The sequence below is a fragment of the Lepisma saccharinum genome, chromosome 4 (assembly GCF_977018435.1).
Source record: "Lepisma saccharinum chromosome 4, izLepSacc3.1, whole genome shotgun sequence".
Classification (NCBI taxonomy): domain Eukaryota; kingdom Metazoa; phylum Arthropoda; class Insecta; order Zygentoma; family Lepismatidae; genus Lepisma; species Lepisma saccharinum.
In genome coordinates this window covers 113514550-113529977 of record NC_139232.1, presented here as the reverse complement: position 1 = coordinate 113529977, position 15428 = coordinate 113514550, and the positions used below count along the sequence as shown (strand labels likewise).

The 15428-nt window shown below is 35.4% G+C and overlaps 2 protein-coding genes across 4 annotated transcripts in view; one reads left to right on the top strand and one right to left on the bottom strand.

Annotated features, from left to right (window-relative positions):
- Positions 1–4223: 4223 nt before the first annotated feature.
- CCT8 (chaperonin containing TCP1 subunit 8) lies at positions 4224–6234 on the bottom strand. The gene has a single exon (XM_083121217.1). It carries the CDS (start codon positions 6112–6114, stop codon positions 4465–4467), a length of 1650 nt encoding a protein of 549 aa, XP_082977343.1. The 5' UTR covers positions 6115–6234; the 3' UTR covers positions 4224–4464.
- A 4719-nt stretch (positions 6235–10953) lies between these two features.
- LOC145986789 (sorting and assembly machinery component 50 homolog B) overlaps positions 10954–15428 on the top strand; it is a 32895-nt gene continuing 28420 nt past the window's right edge. For all 3 annotated transcript variants that reach the window (XM_083121216.1, XM_083121215.1, XM_083121214.1), the window contains exon 1: positions 10954–11215. In XM_083121216.1, the coding sequence (XP_082977342.1) occupies positions 11195–11215 (21 nt within the window). In that variant the 5' untranslated portion in view covers positions 10954–11194. The remainder of the gene's footprint in view (positions 11216–15428) is intronic.

Genomic DNA, 15428 nt, shown 5'->3' with positions numbered 1-15428 from the left:
GTGGTTATGCGAACCTTCAAGAAGAGCATTAATATTGTAGAAGCTATTTTGTGCATGTACTAACATCATAAAAGATGTGAAATCAAGTGTAAATATATGTGTACCTACATTCATGGGTGGAGTTTGAGCTTTTGCTTTGGGGGGGGGGGGGGGCAGACTCTGGGAGAAGCATATGATGTACCCGAGGGTACCCCTAGTTTACAAGGGGTCCGGAGGCCTTCCCCCCGGATTTTTTTTTTTAAAAAAAACAACTTAAAAACACTGAATTTTAGGCCTTTTCGATTTGAAAATGTTAAATTTCCTCACTTAAGTAAACAAATATTAATTAGTATATTGGTTGTCAGTTTTAAAAAGCAAAACACTACGATTATTTCATTATTTTTTTATTGATACAATACTCGTATTACTTTTAAAAAGTTACGGTACAATAGTAAGCTTCAGAAATTTTAGAAAAATTAAATTGAAAAGTTATTTTGATGTCTCAGCAGTAACTGTTGGTTCAACACAAAGTCATTTTATGTTTTTTTCTTTCTTCAAACTGTACACATCAATCAAATCGTCTAAGACCCGCTATTGCGGTGCAATTTCCGCACATGCCAAACATCAAGATTTGCGGTATGGCTTCATAACAAAAATGTAGTAACTGAACTTAATCATGTGTTTTTTTTATGTTTTCTTTAAGTTGGGGGGCCAGGACCCCCCCCTGGCCCCTCCAGAACTCCACCTGCCCCCTCCAGAACTCCACCTATGCCTACATTGCACATTGTTTTGTGGTGTTGAAACAAAACCATCAACATAACCATCCAAGTTCTACTGAAGGAGAAATCTCATTCCAAGGAAGTTCAATGGTAAAACAACTTGTACTGCTCGACCAAGATAAGACCTGCAACAAACTTGCAGACTAAAGTTGCCACATGTATAGATTCTGCCCCTTGCTTCCCCATGAATGTTAAATGTGATATATCTACTTTTGCTGTGCCCGGTTTGCTCCTTCATGACGACACAAATACTTGTCCCTGGCTAAAGGTTGCGATGATGTGTTGAATGCCACATGCTTTGGCAATGCAAGGGTAGGGAGCAAAATATTTTTATATGCATGGCCACTAAGTACTTGAGCCATTGATCACAGGTTAAATACAATACATAAGATAACACATAGCACACTATTTACAGCTTCGTAAGTACCAAGGTGGTCCATGTGAAAACCATGATGGGCTGACCCTGGTGTATAAAGTGTGTTTACAAACTAAGTAACCCTTTAGCATCCTAAAGTGGTTGATAGTGATTTTCAACTGCACATTTAGCAGTTCACAATGAATACTTTCCACATGTACACTCAACGGCGAAAGAAACAGTAGGCAAATTGTCCCCCACCATTTTAATTAGGTCTGTATTACACATTGTGATGGCAATGAATTGAAATAATGACTTCAATAAGCAGAGAACAATGCCTGCTTCGAACCAACATAGTTACATTCCTTTGCCGTTGACTGTACCATAATGTATCTAGGATTTTAATACATCTTTAACCTTTAGTTAACGTAGCCTCATGAGCATGTAAAGCCTCTTTTCAAGCAAGCGCTTCTCAAACTGGCTGCGATGTATAAAAAAAATGTAGCTCAAGAACTAATTGTCGTAGAGTTGAAATTGGTTGTTTTTTTCTTTTTAGAGGTGGTGAAATGTATACATTCTGCCTCCAAATAATTAGTATTAAAGGAAGAAGAAAATTGAAATTTAAAAAATCAAAATTACATTCAACATGCCCCTTTGGCCACCACAATAGACCAAAGGTAAAGAAAAAAATGTATGTAGTGGTAGTACATTCCCACAACTATGCAGTTTCGTTGAAAACATACCAGCTTTTTGGGCAAAAAATAATAATGCAATGAAGCATGATAAAACACCACTCTTTTAAGATATCTAATGCCCATAACTTCAAACATTGAACCTTTGCCCCATTGTCTCCAGTGAACCCTAATTGTTGCACCTTGCAATAATTAACCAAAACAAAAATTTAACATGTGAAAGTGACATATCAGAGAAAAACATTGGTTGAAGTTATAGCCATTTTCATAAAATCTATCCCATAATACAGTCCCACTCTGTGGTCTAAGGTATCACGCTTTGGACACCAGCTATGGGACACGTGCAGATTCTGGTCACCCGGGTGAAGCGTAACTTTTCTTCTAAGATTTTGTCCTGTGTATGGGATCAGTGGCCATGCACAATCATGAAAAAATTGGGGGGCTATGAATACGATATTTTGGCAATATATACTGTGTTGGTGATATATCATCACAATATTTGGCAATATACTGTATATTGTGTCGGTGATATATAGTCATGATATTTATCGTGTCGACGATATATCGCCAATATCATGATACAGAAAAAAATATTGCATCGTCTGTGACGATATTTTCTTGATATATCGCGATATCAAATTTCCGATATTGTCCATCCCTAATAGACATCTATCTATTAAGTGCATGAACAGTAACGGACACTTCTGGGTTTTAACAACCCCATTGAGTCTCAATGGGATCGTTACAACCCAGAAGTGTCCATGACCGTACAAGATATAGGTAAGGAAACAAGTAGTTATAAAAAGAACTTCATAACAATTCACCAGCTAATATCAACCTTGCATGTAAGGTAGATATGTACCTTAGTCAGATATTAAATTATGTACACATTCTGCAAAGGTAACATAGATAAATTGTGCATCGTTATATTCATTCCTTCTATTTTTTACAAAGTGAAGCTAAAAAATTAAAAAAAAAACAGCAGAGGAAAATCACCTATCAGTACAAATTTTTAGTAGTACGAGAAAAAAATATGGAAAATTGCAATGGACAATTTATCTATTAGTGTAGCTGCCAATCATATAAAAAAGCAATAAAAAACTATTGCTGAATTGTAAATTGCTTGTTTACTGTTGTCTTGACACATTAAAGATCCAAACATTATGTGTTCAAATCCCAGTCAAGGCACACACATTGCATTTGTACTTTTGTCTAATAGTTCATCCATATCATTGTGATTAACTTAAAATAAGAGAAAATTGACATTCAGTAAACAAATTTAAAAATTACAAACATGTCAGATTATTCTAAGACTTTTGTACTTTACCTGTAATACTTGATAAGTCTAAAACCTTTAGGGGCCATTAACCCACTGTACCCCCTTGAGAATTATGTTTTCTTTTAAAGAGACAGATTTCTATGTTTTACGTAATATAAAATTAGTTCCAGAGTGCAGAAAACACACATAATGGAGATATTCGATCTCAAAGTATCTCCATAAGCAAAAACCTGCCACCTCAGAGTACTTTTCAGACTTTTTATTAGCATGCACACTAAAATAGCAAAAGAACATGTCAGAAATTGCTATCAGCTGCACACATAATGACGTAAAATTATTGCTGATGTGGAATGTCATATTGTGTGCTATATTCACTTGTGCTAAGTCTTCGGGCTGTTCTGCTTCACCTACAGGGACATGCTAAGGTGACAAGCATACTTTACTTCACAATAACACATTCTGCGAGCTCAAAACAACTGAAAACGTTCATAAACCATGGAAAATATTTCATGGTACTAGTTTACTATCCTTCGGACACATTTATTTATTTTTACAGAAGAAACTACTTACCGTAATAAGTTCCTGTAGCATTGTCGAACATCGGGAAAGTGTTTTGTGTGATGTGGGAATGTTTCATAGCTGAAATTCATGTTGTTCGTTGAAAATTAATTCTCCATTGGCACGTGGATACGTTAGTTCCATTAGGTTAGGAAACATAGTTAAAATTTGGTGTCGTGTTAGTATCAGGATCTAGAAATTGGAAATAATTGCGAACCATTGGCGCTAGCCCCACGAAACATTGGTGCTAGCCCCACGAACCATTGGTGCATGGTTAGGTTAGGAAACATAGTTCAAATTTCATCAAAACAACGTTGATACGTAAGTAAGAATGTCAAAAATTGAAGAAACGAAAAAATTAGAGGTGTCCGAAGGATAGTAAATTTTTACCTATTTCATTTTCTTGAAGGAGTACAGAAGTTAAAAGGTACCAAAGTCTAAACTAACAGTCTATTCCACTATCTACAAAGTATATGTACATATAATAATGATTTATATGTGCCATTTTTGCATCAGCAAAGCTTACTTCTATCAGCAATCTTACCTCTCCTTGTTTTATACATAGATAAGTAACCAGACACAAGGCACAAATAAGGCTTTTTTCTTAGTAAACAATTGTTACAAACTTTATTTTTTTAACTACTTTTTTTAACATCAGACAAGCAATTTGATTTAGTGACAGTTATGAGCATGTAAAAGAACATATAACATTGATTGATTGCAAAATTCATTTTAAGTTGAGAACAAGCGACCTTGAAACAAAGTGCAAAAAATGTTACTGGTATGAAATTTTTAACACAAATTGTGCTTAAGTCACAAAGTCTATTCACCATCACTATCACCACCACCACCACCACCACCAGCTCTTGGCTTTGGTCCACCAGCTCGTTTGGCCATAATAATTTGATCTACCTTCAAAATGGTACAAGCAGCATTTGTGGCATACTTCAGAGCCCAGTATTTTGTTACAAACAAGTCCAAAATGTCTGCTTCTGACACATCTCTTATTGCTGCACCTTCCCCTTCAATATCAAACCCAGAATTCTTCTTACCTTCCTCATGTGCTGCGTAGAGCTTAGAAACCAGTTCATTGGCTTTAACGCCAGTGTTCTCGGCAAGTACTTTGACGAAACTTTCCAGAGCAGTAGCAAACTTCTTGATGGAATATTGCTCCAAACCTGGACAAGTATCAGCATAAGATGCTATCTGACGTGCAAGTTCAATTTCTGTAGCTCCTGCTCCTGGCAGAAATCTTCCATCTCTTGTAATCCCCTTGAATGTATTCACTCCATCATCCACTGCCCTTTCGATGTCATCCATGTAATTATCAGTTGATCCACGAACCACGACTGTAGCTATGCGGGATTCCTTGCTCTCCAAGCGAAATACTACAATAGAAGTGTCTCCAAGTTCGTCAACAAACACTGAATCCACGAAACCCATTTCTTCAGGAGTTGGAGCAGTTAATCTGGGTAAAGCAGTGGCTCCAACAGCTTTGCACAATCTTCTAAGATCCCACTTGCTTGTGAGGCGGACAGCCATGATGTTATATTTGTTGATGTAATGCAGTGCCATGTCACCATACTTTCCATTGGCAACTACAACCGATACTCCTGCATCCGCAATTGCTTTGATCTGATCTTCCAGCATATTTTCTTCACCTCGACTGAAGTTCTTGAGCTCGTCAGCCGTTTTAATTAACACTGTACCTTTAGTTTCTGTTTGCATTATATCAAATGCACATGAATACACTGCAACTTTAGCCTGGGATTTCTTGATAATATCTCCCTCAATCTGCCTCTTGAAAACCATACCTTGCACCACCTCGGACTTCTGCACTCCAGATCCCAAGATTTTACATACACGAATATTGTCTACATTAAATGTAGTTTGCTCTGGTAAGATTGAAACGCAAGCTTTTGCAATAAGCTTAGAAATGAACTCTTCATTCCCATACTGCTTACTCATAATAGCTGATTTAATACCCTTCTGTGCTTCTTGTTCATCTCTATAATTCTTCATTTCATAGCATGTTAGAGTGGGTAAAATACCAAGCGCCTTCTCCAGAGCTGTCTCATATCCTTCTACTATTTCTGATGGTGTCAACCCCATTCTAAGTAGATCCTCGGCTGCTTCCAAGAGCGCACCAGCGAAGATGATCACAAAATTAGTTCCATCACCTATTTCTTGTTCTTGCATTTGCGATGCCAAAATAATTATTCTCGCTGCTGGATGTTCAACTTCCAACTCTTGTATAATGGTTGCTGCATCGTTGGTCACAAACAGTTTCTCCAGGTGGTTTATTACCATTTTATTCATACCATTTGGTCCGTAAGCCGATCGAAGTGTATGGGCGAATTCCTTGCAAGCAGTGATGTTCCGCAGAACAGCTTCTTCAAGACCAGAAAAATATCTAGCTCCTTCCTTTAGCATCTGCGAAAATCCAGGAGCCTTGGGAACGTGTAACGCCATGGCTATATCGCGTGTATTACTTTTTCACGAGGTACACCGAAAATCGTACTTTCTGGAACAACGAAGACAATGACGACAGATTAACGACCACGCTCGAAGGAGGAATACAGCATGCGATGCGATGTCTCAATCGCTTACCAATATAGCCAACTTCATCATCTTTTCTTCACAGGATTTTCTCCCCAAAGTACTTACTGAAATTGTTTAAATGTCTGTTTTTATGCTTTGACATTAATTCATGTAGGATCATATGTATATATATAAATTTATACAACCACATTTTCTAATTATACTTACGTGTAAACATCTAACACCTTAAATAAGTGCAAGATAATATTACATAAAAAAAATAGTAGTTGGCAATATTTTTACCTCATCGCGTCGCATCAGTATTTTAACCATTACTCTAAAATATCCCTTGTTAACATTTCCAGTTTCACTACATAAAAATATTATGTGTTCGTGTTTATTATAGATGAGAATTTACCTTTTACGATGATGTTTCCCTAAGTAATATTGTTATTGCGTTTATTTTGTAAACGATTTTGCAAATTAAATTGACTATTACTTGAATGCAGTGTTTACCTTATTGCAATACTGCAGCTGATTTTTTTTCCGTCGGTGAGCTCATGGGTATCATCGATTCTCCGTAGTCACGTGTTAGCAAACTTTAAACCAGGGCTGTTTCAGTCTTATGGGAGATTGGTTGACCGTAGTTAGTATTCTGTGTTTCTACTGTTCCTCGCGAACCGGCTGAAGTCAAATTCGTGTCCATATTCACGAACCGTTTCTTCTACTAAATTTTATTGTGAGAATGTGAGTAGAATACGTGTAATATTTACAAATAGTACCAGCAATGTACGTATTCTACAACTCTTTCATTTACACAATATTTAATTTCTAATTTGGATAAGTAGTTTCATCCGGTCGATCTGCTTCCGTAAATTTTGAATTTCTGTCGTCTGATACTTGTGAATATGTTTGTGGAGATACGGTAAGTTTTACCTAATGTAGTTAATGTGAACGTAATTATCATATACACTGTATGAAATCAGTGCGTAAAATCACAACATTTTTCAAAAGAAATATCGCCAACCAAATTCCGTTCATTTCGTATATCAGCACAGACTGGTTTTCAATATCGAAAACGAACTTTGTAAATAACTGTAAACCATTCGTTGTTTAAAGATAATAATATTATGAACTGTTCAGTGTCGTCGTTTTGTAAGACCCAAGTTCCATGTGTATAAGTTAATCTGCGATGTTATGTTTTCTCGTATTAGATTAGGTAGGTCAGGTTTGGTTCTCTTACTTTTATACTTATACACACGCGAGGAAATAATAAGATAATTAAACCTAATGATTCTAACCTACTTAAAACGTATAAAAATTAAGTGTATGCTCAGGGGGCACTAATTTCAATGTTTTTTTTTTTATGTACATATAATACTTAGGATCACTTGAGGAAAATGCAACTTTGTATTGAAAGCAGCATATTTTCAGTTACTATTTTCACCAAGTGGTCAACCTCGTTTTTGTGCTATTTTCACCTAAATTCATGATTCCTCACAATGTGGGAATTATTGTATACACATTCACGTTCTCTTGTAAGATTTTGTTTTGCATTGCTTGTTAGGTTCTATGTCTCAAAAAATAATCATCTGTACCATGTGATGGTAAAAATTTGATATTCCCCGGACACCTATAACTTCTTCGTTTTGTCAATTTTTGACATTTGTACTTACCTATCTGCTTCACGGAGCATTCTTTAACGTGTATTCACGTTTTTTGATCAAAGTAATTGCATTTTTTTGGTAAAAATCTGATATTCCCCGGACACCTATGACTTCTTAGTTTTGTCAATTTTTGACATTTGAACTTACCTATCTGCTTCGCGGAACATTCTTTAACGTATATTCACGTTTTTTTGATCAAAGTAATTGCATTTTTTTTTTAAAAAAAAATGTTGTAACTGAAGAAGGTACGTTTCTGCAAATGGTTTGTGAGGCTATGTGTCAATGGTTCGTGGGGCTATGCGAGAATGGTGTGTGGGGCTACGCATATTTTTTCTAAACAAATTTTTAACTATTGTAACCTATACGTGACCCAACCTAACCTAATCTTACCAGAAATGGTTCGTGGGGCTATGCGTTAATGGTTGAATTTGCGCTATGAAACATTCCCACTTCACACAAAATACCTTCCAGATGTTAGACAATGCTACAGGAACTTATTACCGTAAGTAGTTTCTTCTGTAAAAATGAAGAAATCTGTGCGGGGAATATCAGATTAGTACCCATGTGGTATGACTGCTCTCTCTAAAAAGTGGTAATAATAATCATCATTTTTAATTTGTGTTAAGCTCTAATATGGTTAGTTGAGTGATTTAACTTGCAAAAAATGACAATGTGTGAAATGTAATAGCATTTGTACTTAATAATAAAAAAAAACTGGTGAAAATAACTTGTTCTGCTAGTCTCAACACTTCATGAATGTAGTTGCACATTTTTTTTTATTTTCAGAATAATTACTGAAAATCATGGTTCCCATTGTGTGATTTTTTTTTAGAACCTATATTAGAGAATGATAAGGTGGTTTCAGTATTGCAAACAACTGTGAGAATAACTTTGCAGTTCGGAGAAACCTTTCTGTGGAAAAAAAACAACGCTTCAAAGTATGATCATTTCCACAATTTATCTATTTCAAGATGATCATTTTTGTATTGAGTAACATGCATGTATCATGATACACAAAGTACAGTAGTTACTGATATAACAGGTTAATCAAGTCCAGTGAGAAGTATGAAAGTAAGTAGTCTATGCTGCACACTGTTTATGCTGTACTTCATTATATACTAGTTGATCATGTTATAAAACTATGCGTAATAACTACAGAAAGGAGGTATGGAGTAGCAAGGTCCAATATGAATTTTTCATTTTTGTAATGGTGCTCGTATGTCCTTAGGATAAAGCAACCAAAGTTGATAATGAAGACTTGCATTTCTTAAAGTGAGTACATTAAGTACATAATTTTTGTTTGCCATAGCTTCGGTCGACTTTATTTTTGCAAAGTGTACTCTCATTTATGTGGTGAGCACTCTAGCATGTTGGCTACTGAAATGTTAGTGTCATCAGGGAAACAATGTTACCTATTGGGCAGTTCCTAGTAGATATTTTTTTTAATAGTATTTGAACATGAAAATGCAAGAATATTAATCCCACTGTACATATTTGGAATGAAAGGAGTAGTATTTTTTTATACATAATAGAGCATTTATTTAATTTCTAGGAATTATCCACCTGTGTGCATGTTTCATGCACGCATCAAGATAGAAGAGATACAAATGCAAAGTCCGGTATGGGACTTGGACGTGGGAAGTGAAATAAATATGGCACTTCTCTGTTTAAGTCTTGTATCAGCTGGCACAAAGTTCATCGTGGCGAGGGAAATAAATCAACATTTCTTCATTCATGTTCAGCTATTTAGTTAATGATGAGTATTTGGTTTTTAAATAAGCTGTTTTATGTAAGAGATATTGTAGATATTATTTTTAACATTTTCTGTGTATTATTAAAGTAGAAATATTAATTTTCAATATTAGGGGTTTTAATTCTTTCAATTGCTTTAAATGCTGAAAGAAGTCTTCAAGGAAAAACAATCAATTTTCCAAAATTCATACTTTTCTGTCAGTATAAAAAGCATATATGTATAGTAGGTGCTGCTGCACTTGATAAAATAAGATATGAAATTTCACTTCAACTTAATGGTCAGTGTCATGACAGTAAATTTGTGTTAAAGGCTGAACCTTTTCGTAGCATTCAACCTAGTACTTCTTATTTATTTGATTTTTTAGAAAACTTCCGAGCATTCTCTTAGTAATTATTATATTTTTTCTGTACAGACTAACCTATTTCTAATAAGTGCCTTAAGGTATGTGATCTGATCAGTGGCGTGCCCAGGATTTCCGAAAGGAGGGGGTTAGGTATACATTTTTTAGTAGTCAGCACTCATTTTGCCATTTTTTCCTGCATTTGATGTTCTTTTTTTTAGGAATACTGGGCCAAAGGGTTTTTTTAAACCCCCACCAACCCCCCCCCCCCTTGGTCACGCCACTGGATCTGATCCCTGACAGTATTGGAATTTTTATTATCGAATGGAGCGTAGTTGCTGTACGCAGTCATTTTTTTCCGTTTTAATGTGTGGCAAAGAAAATATTTTTTATTCATCTGTGTAAAATCTTGCAATACAATCCTGTATAGCCGAAGGATCAATCAGGAACATATTTTTTTTGCAAATATGGATTAACATGACATAAATCATTCTGAATTCTTGTATACTTATTTCATTCCATTTCTCCACCCAAGAAAAAAAAGTTACCTATTTTAAGACTGTCATTTTCGTATGATGTAGATTTTTTTTAAAAAAAATGCTTTTAGAGGATATTATATATTTCCGCTCAAAGTAATAATGCAATTTCAGGAAGTTTTGGTAATACTACGTTTTCCATATAATTTTCGTATACTTTTATTTTTGTTTGATAGAAATCAATTTTAATGCGAAAAGTTTGTAAATAAACGAAAGCATTGCATATAATTAATTTCCGCCACTTCTAACTACGTTTAGTCAATTTGCGCGTATAATTTATTATACGCGCAAATCGGCTGAACGCGGTTAGAAAGTATCGGAACGCGAATGGTACGGAACACGATAGTGTTTTGTCGTTTCGAGCAATCCGCGGGTCCTTGCGCATAGCGTTCGTCTTCTGTTTTTTCCCCGACGGTGCTGCCGTCGGTGGTCGCGAGGAAACGACCTTCCAGTGCCGCCATACTGTCAACCATTTTTAACCCGCAGCTGTAACATCTTGTAGTAGTATGTCTATGCTTTAAACTGAAACCACGACGAGCAGAAGTAAACACATACCCTACCCCTGCTATTCTGTGAAAAGATTTTGTGATAGTGGATGCGAGAAATTTACCGGTGATCACCTGTGTGATGGTGGGCTGGCCCACCGAGCAGAGAAATGCGAAATTTGTTGTTATGAAAGTTGGAAGTTATTCGTTGTAACTGTGTGACTATAAATATGGGAACCGTTCATGCCAAGGTATAATGAATATGTAAAGATATTTGGCACTGAGTCAAAAAAGAAGTGGTACTATAGACAGTGATCTAGGTAACAGTTCGTTATATCGGAGACACATAAAATCGGATATTTTCTGTTTCGCATGGTTCGTACTTAACAATTGTGGGTATTGCGGAACATAGTTCAAGATGTCATTATGCCTTTTACACGAAAACAAACACAATTTTTCACATAGATAGTAGTTTTTGTTATTCCTTTTTTCGCTTCCGTAACACACAATATGGCGGGCAGAGGTTGGGTCGGGTACCCTATTCTACACCCTCGAATTTTGAAAATTTTTTTTTTCATTATGAACATTATTTGATCCTATTTGTGAATAAGAAAAAAATTGGAGCGCGGAAAGAAGTATTTACGACTGTACAGCCGTTTAAAGTTGAAATTTTGTCGTTTGAAATGGTTCGCAATTATTTCCAATTTCTAGATCGTGATACTAACACGACACCAAATTTTAACTATCGATCTCAACCTAACTGAACTAACCTATCCACGCGCCAATGGTTCGTGGGGCAGCAGACCATCTCCCTGTAAGTCAAGTACAATGTCCCGTATGTCTCGTCGAACAAAGCCCTCTATGTCCTTCATCCGTTGAACGTGTGTCAATCTCATATTTAGTCCTTTTGTACTAATTCAATGTCACACAAATCAATTCCAATGTCTAAAGTCGCCCAAAACAATTGCAATGTCTCAAATATACAATCCGCCAATAAATTACATAAATAATATATTGAAATCGCAAATTATCCCATTGCACAAGTCATTCATAACAAGAAAAAATTGCAAATTATCCCATTGCACAAGTCAAAGATAAGAAGAAAAAGAAAATGTTCAGACGTGCGCCTGTGACATGAATCCAAGATGCACCATGATCAAATCCCTGCAAAACCGTTTCGACGTTACATAACAGCCATTCCAGTTGTCACGGACGTTACAGTTTTACTAATTTAAAGCTCTTAACATTAAAATTAAATGTATTTTGTGAACTTTTTTAAACATGAAACACAGTAAATGGTGATGACCTCCCTACAGAAAAAACTACGTTGAGTAAAATGTATTACTATTCCGGAAACTGAAAAAAATGTTCAGTCACGGATGTCACAGAATTTGTGAACTCACATTACAGGCTGTGAACTAAAATTTAAAAATCCAGGTTACTGCCTGAGACAAAATTCATTTTATACTCATTGTGTTGATCTGCAAGCTTTACAGATTCTAGTTCTGATCTATTAATTCACAAAAACGAAAAGGAATTGATTTTATAATTGTTTTATTCATGTCACGGATGTTACATGGAATTCGTCACGGATGTTACATCTGACAATATATGACAGACAGTTAAGATTTGTACTGTTCTACCTTTCTTAAATTAATAAGATTACATGGTATAATTAACACAATTATGCAGTGACACATAATTAAGTGTCTAATTAGAAATCAGAGCAAATAATTTTATTTATTGGAAGAAACCATGGACTGAAGAAAAGTCTTGTGTGGTCATTATCCAATTTGTAATTATTATAACACAAATAGGATTTTAAAGACTTTTCCTAAAAATAAAAATCCTACAAGCAGATTTTGCTTTTGAAATCATAGATAACTCTACTTCCATTTTCCGTTATAGTTGGATTAGATAGAATGCAGACCACCTGCTTAATGTTTATTTATTTTTCATCCTCTTTATTAGGTACGAATAAATTGCCAGTTTTTCCATACTGCTTCAAGAAGATCACACGTAAATCACCACTGTTTCGCAAAACACTTGTCTGACACACTGCAACATAGTTATGGCAAACCTGAGTCTTTCCATGACCAGTGATGCAGACTTGAACGTATACTCAGGTACAATATTCACATTGAGTTCACATAGGTCTAATTCTTCGGTTTTCGAGTTATGTCCAAGTTCATTTATGTTGTTTTCAACAGATGCATCATCATCACAGTCATCAGAATATGATTCAGATCAATTTTTCTTGATTTGATGTATTTCTTGTATTCCTGGTGCCGTTCGCACGTACTCCCATCGTTTGTTCAAAAATACTGAAGTTTCTTCTGTCTCTTGGTTACAAAAAGAACCTCAGTTGACTTACATTGAGCTTCAGTGACTTTGAAGAATTCTTCAGCATTTTGAACAGTACAAAGTAGTGATTTTACTGCTATTGAAGAATATGAGCCCAAAGCTGAAGGGTTTGGCGGTGTATTGGTCTTCATCGCTTCGGCTTTTTTCCTCCTCCACTCCTGTACCCTCATCTAGTCTTTTCTCTCCTCAAATTCAAAAGGTTTTTGTCTTTTGCACACTTTTCCTTTTCTTCTTGCCTTTTTAACCTATTTCTTTCTCTCTCCTTTTCCAAATATGCAGCCCATCTCTCTGGATTTTCAGATTTCATTTTAGCTCTCATTTTTGCCATTCTAGGAGCAGACTTTGCAGGTGGCATTATCTGCAACAAGAGAAAACATAAACTTGGACCAAATTATAGGTTATTTTATGTTTCTGTTAGCTACCACTGATTTTAAGGACATTTCATTATAACATAAAAAATAAATTCTAGATGGAACGAAGAAAAATAATTTCATTTTACTCTATGACTTAATAAAATCAAGTTCTACACATCAATAATATATTTTAAATCTCTCTGAATTATACCAGTAATAGGTTATGTAACATGGACTATAGTTCATAAAGTTAGACAACCCAAACCTAAAAGTATCAGTGGTGATAGAAATGTAACATCCGTGACTTGTAACATCCGTGACATCTATTTTATTCTTATTTAAACTCAGATAATATCTTTAAGATGGTAGGATGCAAGTATTTTACTAGAATGTCAACATTATCTACTTTTGACAAAAGCAAATTTAGTTCAATTCTGTATTTTTTAAAAAGTATCTTCTTTTTGTCACGGATGTTACACCATGTACATCTAATTACTGTTTTACATTTAATTCATAAATTTACTCACCTTGGTCTCTGAAATTCAGTGTGTAGACTCTCAAAACATAAACTCAGCAGTAAACTTCCTGAGAATGGAGTTAACAGTTGAACTGCATGTCTATAAGGGAGTTGCCAACTTAGTGAATGCTACTGGCCATGTATTGCCAACTAAAAGCAGCTTCTTCTTGTAACAATAAAACATATCAAATATATTATTTTTCAAAATATCTCAGCAGAATGCTTAAATGAGAAGTTTTATCTACTCATTGCATGCAAATAGAACATATTTTTGATTATTATTTTTTTTTGGTATAATTCCCTCTTTACCCGGAATGGCTGATAAGGAATCTAAATATTGAAAAACGTAAGTTTCCTAGCACGTAGATCTAAAAAAATTACTTTCCGCGCTATTTAGAAACATCGTTTCTTATGAAGAACTAATTTTCGTAACGAGAATATTTGAAATGTGCGAAAAATCGAGGGTGTAGAAAAGGGTACCCGAGCCCAGAGGTTGACTACCGTTGTAGGTATCCAGTGTTTCCAAACTTCGGTAAATATGCGATAACGCTCGGACACCTTTCATTCATGTATTTCTTTAATTTTACCACTGGTACTTATCTATTTTGCCTTGCGGTACATTATTTAAGGTGAAGTTATGCCTTTCTCCATAAAAAAGTGTCAACTTTTCATATTACGATTGATTATTTGTCTTACTTATTCCGCTTCTGTAATACACAATATGGCGTGCACTCGTCACGGATCATCACGTGTCGTGCTTGTGTTTTGTCGATTTGGAGTTAGTATGCAGTGTTTCAACCCTCTTCACCGAAAAATACCTAATTTCGTGTTTATTATGTCATCACAAACCATTGACGGATAGCCCCAAAAAACCATTCATGCTAGCCCCACAAACCATTGATAAATAGCCCCAAAAACCATTCACGATAGCCCCAAAAAACATTCACGATAGCTCCACGGACCATTTCCGGCAGGGTTAGGAAAGCATTGTTAAAAAAAAATTCTTGTAAGAAAAAGGCACGTTTGGAAACACTGCAGAGATCACGTGACTTTCAACGTTCTCGCCATCTGCACGCACACAATGGAAACAACGGAATAATGTGGCAGGCAATGCCAATTTCTTACGTAAAAAGTGATTAATTCTTGTTCGGCAGCATTCAAAAATGAAGTTTCTACTTTCCGTGAAAGAAAATACCTCTAAGAATGTCCAAAATGCTAAAGAAACTCATT

Coding starts and splice junctions, on each gene's coding strand:
- CCT8 (XM_083121217.1), bottom strand. CDS start 6,114: ATGGCGTTACACGTTCCCAAGGCTCCTGGATTTTCGCAGATGCTAAAG.